At 43.1% G+C, this 19,821-nt stretch overlaps 1 protein-coding gene across 1 annotated transcript; it reads left to right on the top strand.

Moving 5' to 3' along the window:
- Window positions 1-296: 296 nt before the first annotated feature.
- LOC136283853 (sacsin-like) lies at window positions 297-19,473 on the top strand. The gene is made up of 8 exons (XM_066173292.1): window positions 297-388; window positions 857-905; window positions 1,944-2,044; window positions 2,374-2,484; window positions 6,529-6,676; window positions 7,423-8,431; window positions 8,682-9,256; window positions 9,655-19,473. Exons 2-8 carry the CDS (start codon window positions 902-904, stop codon window positions 19,338-19,340), a joined length of 11,634 nt encoding a protein of 3,877 aa, XP_066029389.1. The 5' UTR covers window positions 297-388; window positions 857-901; the 3' UTR covers window positions 19,341-19,473.
- Window positions 19,474-19,821: the final 348 nt, after the last annotated feature.

The following is a 19,821-nucleotide window of genomic DNA, read 5'->3' as shown; positions in this document are numbered from 1 at the left end:
CCGCCGTCAGAGACAAAAATATACTTAATTGTTTAATAATGCTAAAAAATTCGTCCTGAAAATTAAATCTAACCCCTTCGAAAAAAAACAACAACAAAAAACCATCAACCAAAGATGATAGCATCTCTAGAAATTTCCTCGTGTGCATTTTTCTTTGGTTTGAGAGGACTAGCTTATATTCAGAAAAGGTAAGCAATGACGTGTGCGGAAGTAGTGGAATGGTTTTCCGAGAAAATGACACTAACCACGTGACATATTGTTCTAACCAACTTCCTGAATTTCTAAGAAACAAATTTTTCTGTTCTTAGAAATCGTTTCGAACACAATTTGCCTTCATTTCGCCGAAGAATTTGTGGAAAAAGATGGAATTCATGGAAAAGACGACGAGGTTTGTAAAACTAGCCCAAAAGTTAAGTAAATTATTTGAGTTTATACATATTAAGAAAAGCTCAGGCGAAATCGCGAACGTGTGAAGTCACTTAACCCAACAAAAGTCCTTTGTTTGAGTCATCCGTTTGCGAATTAAGCATCGATGATTAAGCTGCAACTCGTAATTTTAGTTATCGTCAGTAGAACCACCATCCAAATGCTTTCAATATTGAATCTCGATGCAGTTATGTATCAGCAGTATTCGCAAGGAATTTGACAAAGAAATGGGCAAAATACATGTACTATGTTGCAATTTTTAACTTATGGGGGGTTTTGAAATATTCTTCTTTACCAGCATTTGAATTTCGCATAAAGAGCTTATTCACCGGCATTTGCCATATAGATCAGTTTATAATATACAGCAGCGAAGTTTAGCCGAAATTAACTTTAATTAATTTGCACTATTAATGACTTAAACACTTTTCAGAGAAGCCATTCTTACAAAGCCAAGGATTCCATCGTATCATTAACAATGGGTGAGTAGCAAGTTTAATTTTTTGTTTTCCACTTGATATCTTTGTTAAAACGCTAGGAAATGTTACGTTCTTTTAGATATAAACCTTTCAAAACTGAAATAACTTCCGTGCGAAGTTGGCTACATGAAATATCCGCTTCGAAACCAGTAAGAATTTTTAAAGATCACGTATTGAGTAATGTGCGCTAACCAGGCGGTAAAGACGTCAGACAAATGCAGATAGACAAAATGTAGAGCTACCCAGGCATAAGGGGAGGCCGTTCAAACACTGGTAGGCAGTGTAAATAGACAAGCAACACTAACAGGTAGTGTTAAGCATCAGGCAAACCACGCAGCAGAAATTATGCCACAGGGGGAAGCTATGTGTAGATTTAATATGCAGGGCAGAAAGGATGCAAGCAAATAGGAAATAGACAAGCAGAACGTCAGTACACTATACAGTTGGTAGGCAGTGTAAATAGACAAGTAAAACTGACAGGTAGTGTTAAGCATCAGGCAAACCACGCAGCAGAACATATGCTACAGGGGAAGCTATGTGTAGATTAAATATGCAGGGCAGAAAGGATGCAAGCAAATAGGAAATAGACAAGCAGAACGTCAGTACATTATACAGTTGGTAATTTTACTTGATATAGAGTATAACCACAGTCATTTACAGAGGAGAGAGACTGTTTGAAAGAAGATAAAGACAGGTTATGACTGTGAGTAACGAACAGGAACCTGCAATTTAATATGGTTATACAAATCATTGCGTGTATGCATGCATATATGCATTACATAACCACAATGTTCTATTTTGGCAAAGGATACTGCGACAAAGCAACTTCAGGGTTAAGCTTAACGCTGAGTGGTCTAGGTACACAACAATACATCTGACTAGATGCGAGAAATAATGGTGATGCTATGTAGGAGATGCTAGTAGTTAGATGCTTAGACCCTAGTGATTAGACATCTATAATTTTTTCTTTCAGTCATGAATTAATTAAAATCATGGGGGAATTTTCTTGACAGTCCCTGATGATATCATTTTTCTGATTAGAAAACAATGACGACGATGGATTTGATTTGATCAGGCCATCTTTGATCCAGCAATTGAGAACCATCCTTGATCAGTATCCAGATGATGGACAGATATTGAAGGTATGAAGAAAAGAGGGCCACCACAACCAGTTCTCTGAAAAGTAGGGGTGGGGTGGGTTAGTGTTACTTTTAGACATCCATCCTCTCAATTAGTGTTGTGTGAGGGTTAAGCGAGCAGGGATGCCAGACTCCAAGCCAAATATCATAATTGGCTAAAAAAAGATACCTCTTTCTACTAACACTTCAATTTTACAATTTTACACGTTGTGTTTATATGGAACAATGATTCATGCAAGGGTCATCAGGTCTTTTCATTTAGGTTTGCTTGCTGCAAACATTTTTACTAGTCTTGTGTATTTTACATCTTGAAATATGTTTTGTTGTATCAGGAGCTCATTCAAAACGCAGAGGATGCACAAGCAAGTCATGTAAAATTCCTTCATGACAAACACAGCCATGGCACAGCCAAACTTCATCACCAGGATCTTGCTCAATTTCAGGTAAATTTTGTCTCTGATGTGCAAGCTTTACATTCCTTTTTACTTTTTCTCACTGTTACAGTCAACAATAACTTGTTAGATGCAGTTAAATGCAATTTAACGCAGTTAAAAACAAAGAGCGTCAGCGCTCTCAAATAGTCAGCGGTTTTTTCATATGTGCATGCTTTGGAATTCTATGTGCTCTGCGAGGCGTTCTTGCGTGTACTTGTAGCGTTGTGAGGAGTGACAGCTCTTCGTCCGGGCAGTTTTCGTCTTCTCCGTTCGTCTTTTCATCTCAAAAGGCTTGAGCGCTGTTATCTTTCTTTTGTTTTTCCTGGAGGTCAACTGATTTCGTTCGTATAGATCAGCTTTCCGGGCGTTCAACAAATAACCGTGCCGCCGCCATACTGGATTTATCGGAATTAACTTCTTCGACCCCTTTCTCTGCGGATTCTTCTCCTTCCTTAACAGAAACCTTTCTTGTGTCAACCCTTGCAGCCACCCCTCCTTCTTTTGTGCTCTTCACCCAGGTTCTCAGTCAAACCTTTTCCCGAGCGTTAGGCGAGTCGTTACCTCACATTTTGGCGACGATGCAAAGCCACTCCACGAATACATGTTCTTCGGTGTCGCGTAACACATCCGCGGGAAACATGCTCTCGAGCTCAAATTATTCGGGCTCCTTTGCCATCAGTTCTCCCCCGTCCTCTGCAGGCTTATCGTCAGGTAATTGTGTTGTGCCTTCATTCATTTCCACGTATTGCACGTTAGGCAATTCGTCTTTAACCTCGCCATCTTTGTTTGGCTCTCGGGATGTCACGAACGGAGCGCTTCCCGCCATCGACCAGTCTTCTGCACCGGCGTTCTATATCGGTTCTGTTCACGCATCTACCATTTCGCCGGGATCCCGTCTTCTCTGAACAAGCCTTTTGTGGTTGGCCCAGGTTATTCTCCCATCCCAGGGAAGCTGGTCACTAAGATCAGGTCAGGGCAATTTGTTGATATCGCCGATCGTCTAGGCGACAACTTGAAGGCCCTGGAAGCGAAGCCGCAAACATATCTTGACGGCAATTTTTGGCGAGTTCATCGAAAAACGAATATAAGAGATCACCAACATTGTCACATGGGTGGAGGCATTCACGGTCTACATGTGGATTTTCTGCTGCGCACATCCTTCTAGATGGCAGGACATGACGCATTACAAGCTCCTAATTCTGAATACTGCACGCCAGTTTCCCGGCAAGGCCTTGGCTTCACTACGACACTGCCTTTCGGAAGGACGCAACTACATCAGGCCTGGCAGACTGGTCTAATATAAACCTCGACCTGTACAACTTCCATACTCGTTTGGTGCCACAGTCCCAGCCATCAACCGCATCTTCTCCATTCCCTAACTCAGGCAGCTTGTCATCCAATCTTCTACAGATCATGGAATGACGGCACCTGTCGCTTGCCCATTGGTCAATGCCGGTACCGCCACTGCTGTGATAAATGTGAAGGGGACCACCCTCGCGTCAACTGCCCCTTTCGTGCCTCCACATCGTATCAAAAGCGCTCCCAAGAAACTACTCCATCTCAGTACAAATGTCAGTGGCGTTGAGGCGGTCTCTAGATCGCCCAAGGCTCCTTACCTTAAGAATGATGTAAATAGTGTACAGTTATTTCGTTTAGTTTCAGTTTCCCGTAGTTCCTATTCGGTTCCAGTTAATGTTGTTCTTTCTTTGGCATCGGATACACTTTGTTGCGGCCAATTTTGTGTAAATGAGCCTCCCATCTCCTCCAACACAGGGAATTCCATTACTGGTGCTGTTCGGCAAGATTTGGTCCCCCCTTTTAGAATAACCCCTCTTATTGCAGACAAACTGCAGCGGAAAATTTGTTTTCACCCTGATCAAAGAAAACTGGATTTCGTGATTTCTGGTATTACCATTAGTTTTCGTCTTGGCTTTGATCCTTCGGCGGTATCGTTGAGGTCTGCGAACCAGAATATTTCATCCGCGTCACTTTACCCTTCTGTGATTGATCAGAATAACCTCACAGAACTTGAGAAAGATCGCGTAGCTAGCTTCTACTCTATATCTCGAATTCCAAGCTTTCATGTCATTGGCTTTGGGGTGATCCCAAAGAAATATCAACCTGGAAAGTGGCGGCTTATCTTAGATTTATCTAGCCCATTGGACCATGGCGTGAACGATGGCATTCCTAAGGAGCCTTTCTCTTTACAATACATGAAAGTAGATAACATCATCAGCGGGATCATGTCTTATGGCCAAGGAACACTTATGACAAAGTTTGATGCGGAAGGTGCGTACCGCAATGTCCCTGTCCATTCTGATGATCGTTATTTGCTTGGTATGAAGTGGCGAGGCAATTATTTCATCGCTTTGACTCTTCCCTTCGGATTACACTTACATATCTTCTCTTCTACTGAAGACCTGTTGGAGTGGATTCTCAAACACAAGTATGGCGTGAAGTTTCTCTTACGCTACCTGGATGACTTCCACACATTGGGTCCCTCCAACTCACCTGTCTGCCAGAACAACCTGGATTTGTGCATTCGGCTTCTTGGGGACTGGGGTATCCCCCTTCACCCAGGTAAACTAGAGGGACCATCCACTTACTTAACAGTGCTCGGTATCGAGCTGGATTCACTAGCCCTTCAGGCTTGTCTTCCACGGGACAAGTCTGAGCGTTTCATTGCCTTGTCGGATACTTGGTCTTCCAAACATTAATATATGAGGAAAGAGCTGGAATCTCCCATCGGCAATCTCCAACACGCTTGTTAAGCCATTCGTCAGGGGCGTACTTTTTTACGGCATATGATCAACATATTATCAGCGTTCCAGCGGGATGACCACCCCGTAAGGCTTAATCAGGAACTCCGTTCAGACCTTTCTTGGTAGCGTGAATTCTTCCATTCATGGAGTGGCATCAGTTTTCTGCTCTACCCCAAGTGGCCACCACTACCTGATTTGTCTGTTTCCTCAGATGCAGCCGGAGCCTTGGGTTACGGTGCACTCTGTTACCCTGAGTGGTCTGCCTCTCAGCTGCCGTTACAGGCAGCAGGCATTCCCGGAAAGTTCTCTGGTCAAAGCTTTAGAGTTGGGCTGCAGCTACAGCTGCCCCGCGGGACATTCCCGACCTTCTCACAAAGACCGTGGGACGCTGGTCAAGTGAAACGTATTTATTGTATGTGCGCACATCCGTGGATAGCATCCTCTCAGTAGCGGAACGAATTTCATAGCCGGTATGATGCTCATAATCTCTCACTTCCACCACTCATTTGGTGCCGTCGGATTGAGCAGTTTTTCTTGGGGCCATGGCCTGCCGTTTCCATGAGCCCCATTTGTCCGAGCTGATTGCGCTTAGCTCGGAGGTCCTCGGGCTGGGCGTGGGGGCTCAGAAGTCTTCATCTAGGAGCCTGCTGCCAATAGTAGAAGCTCCTGGATGTTTCAGGCACCCAACCTCCAATTAGCGATGCAGTTGTTAAAAGCGTTAAATGCAATCTAACGGAGTTAACATTAAAAGAAATTCAGCGTTCTTTAGTAGTCAGCGGTTTCTTGCCTATGCAAATGCGTTGAAATTCCATGTGCTCTTCGTTTGAGGCGTTTTTGCGTGTACTTTCGGCGTGTACTTGCAGCGTTGTGAGGAGTGGTAGCTCTTCATCCAGTCAGTTTCCCCCACCCATTCCCTTCCTCTTGCCACTGTTTATTCAGTGTGACGGGTGTCTCTTTCCCTTTCCCGTGTGGGGGTTCATGGCGTGGTTGCCAGGATTTTCCAGCCATGAGAGAGGTCTCCATTTAGGAGCTGGCTGCCAATAGTGAAAGTTCCTGGTGTTTCAGGCACCCAACCTCCAATTAGCGACGCAGTTGTTAACTTGAATTAATCGACTTCAAGTTTACTTATTTCAGCATTAAGCCACGAGTTATTTGTTATTAAAAGCTCCATATGGACTAGACCCATATGGATTGGCGTGGTTAATACAAACTGGTCTCTTTATTGTAAATAACACTTCCACTCATTAATTGTTCATTTTATAAGGTGAATCTGATCGTTTTTATGTAACAGGGCCCAGCACTTTATGCATATAATGACGCTCAGTTTACAAAAGATGACTGGAAGGGTATACGGATGTTGTGTGATAGTATTAAAGTCAAAGACCCAATGAAAGTTGGCCGTTTTGGTCTTGGCTTTAAGTCTGTTTTTCATATGACAGGTGAGTCGATTGAATTGCTACGTTCTCAGACCCTAACGTGAATGTTTCCAAGTCGTTTTTTTCATTGTATTGACCGTTTGGAAAAAAAAATTACCGGAGCTTTTTCTGTTTTGGTGATTGAGGACTTTGTGCGTTTTCCAGGAACAAACTTTTCCGGTCAGAGATCAATGAATTTTCTGTTGGAACTTATTTATATTTTTTCTTTGTCACAGCAGCACCACAAAAGAAGGAATAATTCTTGAAATTGTGCAATTCTTTTCCTGTTAGAGTTACATGTAGGGAAATTACGGAAGAATATTCATAGATATCCATAAATGAATACTTTTTATATTTAGTATTTGTTTACATATTTTTATGCTATCACTCCTTACGTTTTGACAGAAGTTAACAAAAGTTACAAGTTCATTATTTCCTTTGGTATACTAAGAATACAAATAGACAACAAATCAGTAGAGAAGCCTATCATTCGATGGGAGGCAGTAAATGTTAGCGGCGCTTTAGATTGTGAGATATTTAAGGCGACTGCTCTTTTTTTCGCTGTTGAATAGCAAATCGAAAAATTAGCCGGAGTGGAAACCCAAAAAAATTTTCATACTAAAAGGTAATAAACAGCGTATACAGTTTTAACCTTTGTGCAATCATTTTTATCCCTGCCATGGTTGCCACAATTTTTCTCCGATATTGCAGAGATGTGTTCGGACATTTTATTGTTGAAATGCGACAAAGTTATATGTGTTCATTTTTAGATCTGCCAAGTATCGTAAGTGGTTCGCAGATCGGAGTGATTGATCCGCACGAAAAGTACTTTAGCGACGAAAATGGCCAACGAACCGGGCACAGGTGGCGATTGAAAGAAGACCGAGACATCGTAAACAGCATCCCAGACCAGTTTCAGCCATACAAAGGGATACTCGACTGTACAGAGGACACCTTCGAACAGGGATCCTATAATGGGACATTGTTTCGTTTCCCTTTAAGGACAGAACCATCCAAGCTATCGCAGACTTTATACACCACCCAAAAGGTGCACACGTTGTTTGAGAGTTTTGAGGCAGATGCTCATTTGATCCTCCTCTTTCTTCAGTATCTGGAATCTATAGAGCTTTTTGTTCGAGAGGAAACGGACAGTGACGCCAGAAAAACGTTTCAAGTCCGAATCACAAATGATACCCTCCAATTAGTGCGAGAAAAGAAGGGTGAGTTTCGAAGCAAGATCTCATCAGGTGAACTATTGCCAGAAGCTGTTTGGGTAACTTATCCTATTACAATCGAGGCAATTACTTACTCCAAAGGCACGCAAAGTGCGTCAGAGCGACATTCGTTTCTAGTTACTAACTACTTTTGTGGAGGAGAAATATCGTCAGAATTTAAAACCTTGGCTTCAGATCAAGATCTCAGCTATCTGCCTCTGGTAGGTGTCTCCATGGAGTTGCCAGAACGCCCTGAGAAAGAGAAGCCAAACATGAAAGGCCATGTGTTTTGTTTTTTACCCCTACCAGTACAGAAGACAAGTTTGACAGGGTTGCCAGTGCACGTCAATGGATTCTTTTCTTTGAGTCAGAACAGGCGATACATTAAGACGCCTACGGCTGAACAAGAAGATCTAGCTGAGAAGGAAGGTCAGCCCCTGACTGACAAGTCATTGTTGTGGAACCAGTGTCTTCTGCAAGAGGCCATCCCTAAAGCGTATGCTTCTCTGCTGCTGGATGCTATGAACGAGCAGAACTACAACGTGCAAAGCGAAGCCGTATACAGGTAAGAATCAACTACTGACTTAACTGTGTGCCCCTATAATATAATTACCTCTTTCCCCTGAGACTATATGATGCAAAAAGCTCAAGAACATGAGTTGACGAAAACAGCAACAACGGCGGTCTCTTATAAGACTGTTTGCGTCTCTATTTTTGATAGAATATCTGCTAATCTGATGCGTAGACATTTTATGAACGTAAAAGTTCTTCTTTAGTTTTAAGATTTTTTCATCATCTATTTCTCCTTTGAATAGAGCATGGCCTGATACAGCTAATATCGACCAGAAATGGAAAAGAGTGGAGGAGCCCCTATTTGAGTTGCTTCTTGACAAAAGTATCATCTACACTCCGGCTCAAGGGGGAAAATGGCTAAAATTGCAAGACGTGATCGTTGAAAGACTTGCAGAAAGCGATCCTAAGGAACTGCTGGTAAAAGTTCTTCTTGCAGCGAATGAAAACGTCGCCCGTTTACCCGAACACGCCCTAAAAGCCATTTGCTTGTACTCAACGTTGAGTGCAGAAATAACACCTTCGTTGACGCGAAGAGTCCTTAAGAATGTACCCGCTAGCTACTCTAACTTAACAGGGTTAGAAAAACTTTTGCTGCTGAAATTTGTCCTTAAAGACGGTTGCTTTTCTGACCTACTTGGATTGGAGCTGTTACCGATTTCGAACGAGCAGTTCATGTCGTTTTCCAGTACGGGCGAGGCTATTTACATTTCGTCACCAGCACATCCCCGTGAACTCTTACCGTGTCCACAACAAAAATTCCTTGATGAGAACATCGACAAAGATTTGTCACAAAATCTGGATGCAGTCGCAATTCAAGGTATGCAAGTTGGAAGTAGTTACAACAACGAACAGAGCCATGCGAAGAATGAAGCTTGTGCTTTGCATCTGAGAATATATTATACCTAATCCTTTTAGTTTTCTAGGTCTAGCACCTTGAATTCCACAGTGCCAAATTTTAAAAATCATTATATATTATTCCACGGAAGAAATCGAGACAATTGAGATCTCTGAGTTACTTTTTTGCTATCATGTAAGAAATTCACAATTATTTTACCATCTTATTTTCCAAACATCTTGATTTTATATGGTAACCTGCTCCATTTATGCGAGACATGTTTTCAAAATAGTGCCGTATTTAGATGCAGTATGTCTGAAGTTTTTAACTTATAAGAGCAAACTAAGATTTGCTGAAGAGTCGCGTTACTTTTCGAACAGGATGCACTCAATTACAGCATTTCACCAAAGATGACGTTGCTAAACTTCTCCCGGCGTCACTACCACCTGGATGGTTAGAGGGACAACACATTTTGTGGAATCCTGGAGTCGGAGGCCATCCGTCCAATGACTGGTTAGGAAACTTGTGGGCATACCTGGGAAAGAACTTCCCCTCTGAAGACGAGCTGTGCAGACTTGAAGGCCTTCCTTTACTTCCACTAGATATGTCGAAAGCTCCCATTACCCTCGTGAGACTTAAAAAGCTATCTGATGTTGTCGTGAGAAGCCTTCATGGCGATTCTTTAGACGATGCTCTTGTCGGAGCTTTGAAAGAGCTTGGTGTTACAGTAATGCAAGGGTATCCATGGTTCCTTGGTCTGCTCCCTGCCGTTTCAGAAACATTTGTTCATCCACCATCGGTTCAAGGGGTCTTAAAAGCTGTGGCAGCTTTTCTCTCCTCAAAGCCCACCACGGCGCAAACCATAACAGACGATGGTAAACGATGTTTGAGAAGGTTTTTTGCCAAAGCCTCATGGCTCAGTCCAGATGAGAAGAAAGTCTTAAGCTGCATACCGTTGTTTGAGACTATGTCCGGAGCCTTTGTTTCAAAAAATGATGGCCTCTGCGCTGCATCTGAAGAAGCATTTCCGGTGAAAACCCTAAGAGATCTCATCGACATTAGAGAGAATGATGCAAAGAGATTGGTTGGTTTGTTAGACATCAAAGTCTTGACACGTTCTGAGGTTTTGCTTGAGGTGATATTTCCGGATGTAATACATCAGCGTTACTCCACTGAAGAAATTGACAGACTCATGGGATTCGTGATGGATAGATATCACATTTTCACCGCGGAGGATGGGAGATTTCAGAATCGGTTAAAAGACCTGCCCTTTGTCTCAACTAAAAATGATAGAATGAGACCTAGGGAGGTATTTGATCCCAGAGATGACTTCCTAAAAAGAATTTTCGTGGAAGAAGATGTGTTCCCTGTCGGAAAGTACGCTCAACCTACAGCTCTAGTAGTTTTAGAGTACCTCGGCATGAAGGGCAAGGGAGAAATCACCGGGCAAAAAGTGTACGAAAGTGCAAAAGCTGTGAATAATATCCTTGACGTTTCTGCAGCAGAAACGAAGTCATTAACGATCATGTCATTCTTAACTAGCAATCCAACAAAACTTGAAGAGATCGTCTCTGGAACTTCAGGATTAGGAGAGCTCGGGATACATCTTAAAAATATGCCATGGGTCTCTGTGATCAGACGAAAACCCGATGACTACCCCGAAAATCTTCCGTTCTGGGGAGAAACGCACACAGAACCTTATTTCCTAAAGCCTTCAGATGTCAAGTACAAACAAGCAGCAAACATCATTGGATCGACAAAAGCACTTGTCAAAGCTGAGCCGTCTAGCCAATTAACTCGCTTCTTTTCATGGAACGCAGACCCGGCTGCTTCGGACGTCGTGCAGCACTTGCAGAATGTAATCAGAGCCTACAGTCCACAAGAAAAGCCGCGTTATATTATCATCGCCCAGGAAATTTACGCCTTTCTCAGTTGTGCACATCATGACGAAGTACTTGCTGCTTTGGAGAATGTCAAGAACCTTCCGTGGATTTGGAATGGAGATGGATTTTCTTCCCCTAGATTCCTGATATCTCAGAAACCTCCGATTGATCTATCGCCATATATCTTTTCCCTTCCCTCTGAGATGGGAAGATTCTATGGCCTGTTTGCAAAGTTTGGCTTACAAGAGAAGTGCAATGACGCATTCTTACTCGAGGTTCTTCACCTAATAAAAGAGAAGTACGACGATCACCCTCCGCCTCCCACGGCAGAGGTACGGAAGGACTTGCAGTTGTCCGTGGACATTTTAAATGAAATTAAGCCAAACATTGGAGATCAGTTGCCGCCCGAACTTCAAGAAAAGGTGCTCATTCCGACACACGTGGAAGACGATGCGTATGTTAAGCTTGCACCAGTGGAGAGATGCATGTACTGCGAACATGAGTGGCTAGAAAGAAGTAACCATGATGGAGAAGAAGATGAAGAGATCGAATATTTATACGTACATCCAAACATTCCAAACAGCACAGCTGAACTTTTGCACGTTCCAACGTTGATGAATCGAATGTTGGAGCCAGACGAGCTGGATATTGGAGAGGAATTCGGACAAGAAGAAAAACTTACCCGTAGACTCAGCAGACTTTTAGAGGATTACACTGATGGTTTTGCAGTACCCAAAGAGCTTGTTCAAAACGCAGACGATGCAGGTGCCACTGAAGTGAGATTTCTATATGACGAACGAACGAACCAGGATGCCATGACCTGTCTGATAGACGAAGAAATGAAACACTGCCAGGGTCCTGCTCTGTGGGTCTACAACGATGCCGAATTCAGAGACGAAGATTTTACAAACATCACAAAATTAAACGGTGCTACAAAAGAACAAGAAACTGAGAAAATTGGCAAGTTTGGACTTGGTTTCAACGCGGTCTACAATCTGACAGATGTTCCGATGTTTTTGAGCAGAAATTTCTTTGTGATTTTCGACCCGAACACATTCTATCTCGGAAAGGCAATAAGAAACAAGAACAAACCTGGAATAAAGATAGATATTAACAAAAACACAAAGAGACTTCGGAATCTCGGCAATCAGTTTAAACCATTCAATGGAATATTTGATTGCGATCTTCACCTGAGCAAAGACGACAACTCTTACCCTGGGACTCTGTTTCGTTTTCCATTACGTACCAGAGAGCAGGCTATTAAAAGTGAAATCAAGCAACTTCATTACGACAACAAACAAATGAGAGAACTCCTGAAGCTCTTCGCCTCTGGTGCTAAGACCCTTCTTCTCTTCACGCAAAATGTACGCCGTGTCAGCATTTTTCACCTGCAGGAAGATTCGAACTCCTCCAACTCGCCTATGCTGCTGTTTGAAGTAAACAAATCTTTTTATCGTGACGGAATCACAAGGGAACTGTCTGTTCCAGTCACACTTACACCAGCTGCTAAGAATCTCAGTAGTGAGGAGCAGCACCTTTTGCAACAGTGCAATTTTCTACGAGCGTCCTCCGAAGTCATGAAGCGTTTGAAACATTCCACTTGCTCCAATTCAGTTTCTCTCAGTTCTGGGCTCACAATTACCATCCGGAGTACCACCACTGAGGTTGGAATAGCATTTGTCGAAGGCAAGGACTCTTTACGAGATGATTTGGAGATTTGGTGTGTTGCCTCTTCCATGGGCAAAGGACAAGCAATGCAATTTGCAAAGGTTGACAAGAGCCTACTCCCATCGGCGGGGGTAGCAGCCAAGTTAATCCCCGACAAGAGTGGAAAGCTCTCGCCCGTGCCTGTTGGCCATCCGATCACAGAGAATGTGCAACAATTTAAGGGAAGATTGTTTTGTTACCTTCCGCTTCCGATAGTCAGTGGTTTTCCAGTACATGTTAATGGGGCATTCGCTGTGGCTTCTAACAGACGAGGTTTGAAAGAGAAGACATTTGACGACAAGAATTCAATGGGAGTTGAGTGGAACAATCATCTTATGCAAGATTCAATTTGTGAGGCATATCTAGACCTTCTCCAAGACGTAAAGAAGATGGCTGCAGATTCGTACCATTATCACGTCCTGTGGCCTAAAGCTTGTGAAGTAAATCCGAATTGTGAGCCTCTTGCACGTTCATTTTACCAACGTTTGACTTGTGGAAACTATGATCTCTTTTCCGATGGGAGTCAGTGGGTTGAACTTAGCCATCTGGTCTTCCTTGATCCAAATTTTCGCCAAATTCCAGTAATTGGGGGATTGTCCCTAGAAGTTTTAAGGAGATTGAGAAAAGAGAATGAGGTCGTCATTGATCTTCCAGCTGAAGTCCACCAGTCTTTTCTGAAGTATGGCCTCGCAGAAGAAATCCAGGATAAAGGCTACGATAAGTCAAGGTTTTTTCGTGAATTGTTCTTCCCAAACATAGCTTCTATAGCACCAGAACTTAGGGAAAAGTTGATTTTGTACACTCTTGATGACAAAAATGGAGAGTTCGACAGTCTCATTAAGAAATACGCATGCATTCCCGTCTCACCGGATGGCCAAACACTGAAGTGTCCAGCTCAGCTAATCAACCCCCATAAGGGGGCCGCCTTGCTGTTTAGCCCTGACGATAAAAGATTTCCGTTTGGTAAAGAGGATACTTTTTTGAATGGCGTACGACTTGCCAAGCTTGAACAGCTCGGGATGTTGACAGACAGCCTTACATGGGAGGAAGTTTTAGAGAGGGCACAGAGCATTACCATTTTAAATGGACTCTCTTATACATCTGCATTGAAGCGCGCTAAAGCCTTGACGGCTTATCTTAAAAGAAAATTGACCTCTGAAAAGGGAAACTCTGTACCGGTTGACATTCGCAACAAATTTAAAATGGCCAGGTTTCTTCCCGTGCTTCAAAAACCGGAAAAATTCCCTCTTCCTTGGAAAGGAGATGAGCTACGTAGTGTTACAGCAGGGAAATTTGTTTCACCCGTAGAGTCCTATCTTGAGAGCGAGAAGTATTTGGTTTGTTGCAGTGAACCGATAGTCGACATGTGCATCCCAGCAGGCGTGAAAACGTTCTTGGATTTCGAAAAAAGGCAAGCCACAGCTGTTCATGTTCAAAGGCAACTCGAGGCTGCCTCAATTGTGAACATAGATGTACTGGATTCTCCAGAACTTGATCGTGTTGAAGAGCTGTGTTTAGAAGCTTACAGGTATTTTCAGCGGTCACTCAACAACAAAACAATCCATGAGAAGGAAGTAAGAGAGATATTTGAAGGAAAAAAGTTCATTCTCTGTGGAAGGAATTTTTTTCACACGAAACAGCTAGCTTTCAGGTTGGAGACTGATTGTTCTCCGTACATACATCAGCTTCCGCATCACTTAGCAAGGTCATTTAAAGAGTTAATGAAAATTGCAGGTGTGAAGGCTGTTTTTGATGCCGAAGATTACGTCACCGGTTTGACGCAACTGAAGGAAGCGTTTGGGGAAGAAAAGCTTGACCAGGAGGGTCTTCGATTGGCGGTTAACCTGGCTCTTCAACTCGGAAACAGCTCGAAACACCCTCAAGAAGAGCTCTTCCTTCCTGATTCTAAAGGTGTAATGCGTCCTGCCGATGAACTTTGCATGAGAGACTGCCCTTGGATGCTTGACGAAATCGACGTTTATTTCGTCAATGACATGATTCCCCACGTAGTAAGTTCCAGACTGGGTGTGAAGACACGACGCGAGGAAGCATTAAAGCATTTCTCCAGTGGCATTCCTTTTGGACAAAGGGAAAAACTTACAAATCGTCTACAGCGTATTCTTTTAGCTTACCCGTGTGAGAAAGAAATCTTAAAAGAACTTCTCCAGAATGCTGACGATGCACAAGCTACTGAGATTTGCTTCATTAAAGACCCTCGACATCACCCAAACGAAAGAGTATTTGAAGACTCCTGGAAACCCCTGCAGGGTCCTGCACTATGCGTGTTTAACAACAAACCTTTCACTGAAGCCGACATCGCGGGAATTCAAAATCTCGGGGAGGGCAGTAAAGGAGATGATCCAAACAAAACCGGTCAGTATGGGGTTGGTTTCAATGCTGTGTACCATCTGACTGACGTACCGTCGTTTGCCTCTAGTGGTGAAGAGATTGGAGATGTTTTGTGCATATTTGATCCGCACTGTAAGTACGTGCCAGGTGCAACCAGTTTTGAACCAGGTAGGATGTACAGAAACGTCCCAAAGTTGAGAAAAGTATTCCCAGATGTTTTTTCCTGCTATAATGATAAAGAGTTTCCCTTACGAAATTCAACAATGTTCCGCTTTCCATTACGAACTCTGGAAATGGCGAATGATTCCAAGATATCGAAATCACCGGTGACGCTTCAGGCATTAGATGAAATGATGAACGCACTAAAAAAGGAACTTTTCGAAGTTATGCTTTTTGTCAACAACGTTACGAAGATCACTTTGTGTGAAATTGATCCGAAAACAGGGAAAACTAATAATCACTATTTTGTCGAGTCGAAAATGACGGAAGAGGATGCAGCGAAAAGGCAAGAGTTTGCGAGTCATGTCCGACAGATTGGAAAGTCAGCTGGCCAAAGAGACAACATGTTTCCTAACAACATTGAGGGGAAAAAGTGTTCGTATGTTGTGAAGCTGCAAGACAGTAATGGCAACGAGGAAAAGTGGCTTATTGTACAACAGATTGGCTTTGATAACAAAGTGCAAGCAAGTATTACAAATGCTTACCAAAAGCAAGATCTGGGAATGCTACCACGAGGGGGAGTTGCTTGTCTCTTAGAAAAGAAGCCAACAAAGAACTGGTTAGAGAATAGAAAGAGAAGGGCTTACTGTTTTCTTCCTCTTCCTTTAGAGACTAACCTTCCAGTCCACATTAATGGTCACTTTGCATTAGATCATGAGGCCAGACGAAATCTGTGGAGGGATGAAACTGGTGGTTATCGTAGTGACTGGAACAACGCTTTGCTAGGAGATGTGATTGCACCGTGTTATCTGACACTTCTGGATGAAGTTAGGGAGTTTCTTCACTTGCCATCAGCGCCTGATAAGGAACAATTTACCCTTCACTGCACTGAAGAGGCTTTGTTCAGGAAGATCAACCAATACGAAAAGCTTTTTCCTTTGGTAGTTTCGGGTGAAACGTACTGGGCAACCTTGGGAAGAGCCGTGTATCAGAAAATGGACGAGAGAAGATTGAGACTTCTACCGGTGGTGAGAGGTGGTGAAGCAGAAGGTACTGTTTCGGAGCAGCGAATGACATGGCTCCCTCCGACAGGTGAGGGGAAAGAAAAAGCGTTCTTCAATAACCTTGCAGAAAGTGGTTGTTTCTCTAGTCACTCAAGAGGTTTCCTCGGTAAATGTGACACTGAAAAAGAAGTCAAACGGATGCTTGAGTACCGAAAGAGATTGGAAGAAATATTACTGGAAACGGGCTTTAATCTTGTTAAGTTCTCGTTAACTCTGTGCGAAGCATTCAAAAACTCGTTTGTAATTTGTGATTGCGTATCACCTTCTGCAGTAATAAGGTTCTACAAGACCTTCAGTGATGTCGAACCCATTTGCAAGATCGGACCGATCTCTGTTAATGTTGAAAAGAGTCCATTCAAGAGTGCTGATAACGTCTCACTCGTGTTGAAGTATTGCAAGGAGGATACGAACTTCCTTGAAAACCTGCCAGGCCTCCCTTTATTAGTAACACAGGGAAACCAGCTACGTGCATTCAGCACCACTGATCCTAGGTTTCTGTCGCGTCATCACAGCATCCTACCGCAATGCAGAGAATTGTTTGTCCATGAACGTCTAAGGATACACATCTTTGGCGATGTAAAGAGTCATGAATCATCGGTGTTTAAGCGTTTTGGTGTACAAGACTTTGCCACTAACTTGAATCGATGCCTACCATCGGACTTTTTCACTGAAGACGACTATGTCAGCTGGTGCCCAACGCAAGAATCAGTGCCCAATGAGCATTGGATACAGGGAGTTTGGAATTTCCTCAACGAAGAAACGAAGTTCGTTTTGAGTGAAATGGAGCAAGCTGATAGAGAGAAAGGTATTTATACAAACCTCCAAGGGAGACTCAACAGGATTCAAGAGATACTCCTACCCCTTTTTAGGTGGAGTATCCTTCCGTGTACCGAAACAATGACACAAAGAGATGGAAGAATTGCTTGGAGACCAGAGCACTATCTAGTACCCTTGAGCCTCGCACAGTCTGTATTTGATTTTACATCTTATGATGAGAATAGCAAACCTCTTGTTGAAGCTCTGAGGCAGCTTAATTTAGCTGAAGTGAATTACACCGTTTTGATGTCAGATTCTTGTTCTCTGGCAAGCAAGCTGGTAGCGTCACTTAAAAGACCAGAATCTCTTCTCAAATGCTTTGAGCAGAAATTGAAAAAACACCCCAACGCATTTGAAGACAAATTGAAGCTATTAGAATGTCACAACGTTTTGAAGTGCTTCAGTGACAGCGTGAATAGACTGGAAGAACGTGACAAACCTACGTTGAAAAGGCTTCCTTTCTACCAAGCAACACACGGCAGACTTATAAGTGTGGGCAGTACAGCGGTTTGTGTCCTACCTAATGACGTTCCACGAAAGGAAATGGACGCTCTTGGACGTCGAAGAAATGTGATTTTTCTAGAAGAATCTTTTTCACTCGCTCCTCTTTTTCGATTTCTTGAATTCCAATGCATTTCCTCAGTTGATGTGTATTGCAACTTCATTTTGCAAACCTTCGACATTTTCAGTAAAGAGGCAAGGTTTGCTCACCTGGATTACATCCGTCATTATATTCTTCCGAACAAGTCAATCGATGACAATGACAAGAGTAGGCTCATGGCTTCTTTGAAAAACACGGCGGTCATTACTTGCGAAGACGGAAGTTTAAGAAAGGTATCCTCTTTCTACGATCCCCGTAATGAAGTCTTCATAGTTATGCTTGCAAAGGACATGTTCCCTCCAGGTCCATTTAACCAACAAGAATGGCTGTTGTTTTTGGAAGAAATCGGGCTAATATGTGTCGTCTCAAGAGATCTGTTCACGATGTTTGCCAGAGAGGTCGCCATTGAAGGAGCTATACGACCCTCAGAGGATACTGATAAAAAATCGAAAGTATTGGTGAAGAACCTTTTTAGTCGAGATAATGTAATAGCAGAAGGGCTTCTACAAACCGTGTGCGACATTAGTTTTGTGGCCACTGAACCTGTCGAGGAAAAGTTTCGTCAGCTCCATCGGCAGTTTGGTGAAGTAGGTGGTCAAACCCCCTACATTTCGTTCAAAGGATCTGTGATTGCAAAGCACGCTGAGATAGTTTGGACGGCGGCACCTCTGCTTCCACAATGGGCACATCCTTGCAACTACCGGTACCTGATGACATTGCCAGTTAGAACAAGTGCCAGTACTTACTACAACGCTATTTGTTCCTGTCTTCAGGTTCTGACAGAGCCCACCCTTGACCTGGTTATTTCCCACTGCCAAAATTTATGCTTTAAGCTGGAAAAAGACAACTACAGTGATGTGCTAGAGAGCCAGAAATACACCAGAATTTTAGTAATGAGTGGCATATACGCGTTCCTTCAAGAAAAGGCCGTCTCAAGCACCATTGTAAACGAAAGGCTGAAGGATACTCCTTGCGTTTTGGTGGAGGAGGGAGGCCGTTTTGTTCACTCGAAGCAAGTAGTTCTTGAATTGTATAGGAAAGATGAGATTCGACCCTTTCTTTATGGAATGCCGGCTGAGCTGAGCGCGTTTAAAAGGCTCTTCCAATATTTGGGATGTTCGCCATCTGTCAAACCTTCTCACTACGTCATGGTTCTAGATATTTTACACAGGCGATCGATGGAAAACATGCTGGAACCAAACGAAGTTGATTTCGCTTCAAGAGCAGTGAAAGGCCTTTTTGAAACGCTTCAAGACATTCCGAGTGGAATGGATGGTATAACTAATCTGTACCTACCTTCTGCATGTCTGTTTAGTAGCGGTTTGGTTGAGGAAGTACCACCTATCGTGTTGGCTAGGTCGACAGAATTAATTTTCGATGACGCTCCATATTACCATGATCCAATTGGAGAACTTGACGTCCTTTTGTTGTTGACCTCAAGAAGGCTGGGGTATGCATCAAGTCCAGTGCAAATTACAAAGACCTAGTGAAGCTTCTTCCTGCTGCTGTTCAACCTCAGATGATGTCTGAAGTTATCGAAGAGAAAATCGTGGAAGATGATAATAATTCAGTTTTCGAATTTGGGGCTGCAGACTCACTGAAGAAACAATTCAGCTCTGAGCTGTTCTATCGTGGAATTGTCAGGCTTATTCGTCACGCCAATCAAGATGGAGGTCTTGATCAAAATGAAGTCGCAGCTGCAAGGAGCAGTCTACAAAACATCGAATTCTTTGGAATGGTTCAGGTTGTTACTCACCTGGTTCATAATGGACAGGTCATCCAAGGGAGTCAGCAGAAGTTCCCTTCTACATGAAGAAATTTCAGAATGCGGTCAAGAGATGTGGAAAGTATACGTCAGTGCTGCTGAGAACGTTGAAGTAGTCATGTCTGCAATATCAGTAAAGCTATCAGAGGTGATTGCTCAAGCGTGCAAAGGACTGCTGGGAAATACCATTCTCTTCATTCCTG

The sequence above is a fragment of the Pocillopora verrucosa genome, chromosome 10, assembly GCF_036669915.1.
Source record: "Pocillopora verrucosa isolate sample1 chromosome 10, ASM3666991v2, whole genome shotgun sequence".
NCBI lineage: Eukaryota > Metazoa > Cnidaria > Anthozoa > Scleractinia > Pocilloporidae > Pocillopora > Pocillopora verrucosa.
Note: the sequence above shows the minus strand (reverse complement) of the source record. Positions and strands in the feature narration are given on the sequence as shown.

Bases quoted from the DNA above. Each gene is read 5' to 3' on its own strand.
- LOC136283853 (XM_066173292.1), top strand. The intron at 2,045-2,373 runs GTATGAAGAAAA...TTGTTGTATCAG, and splicing joins ATGATGGACAGATATTGAAG to GAGCTCATTCAAAACGCAGA. The intron at 2,485-6,528 runs GTAAATTTTGTC...TTTATGTAACAG, and splicing joins AGGATCTTGCTCAATTTCAG to GGCCCAGCACTTTATGCATA.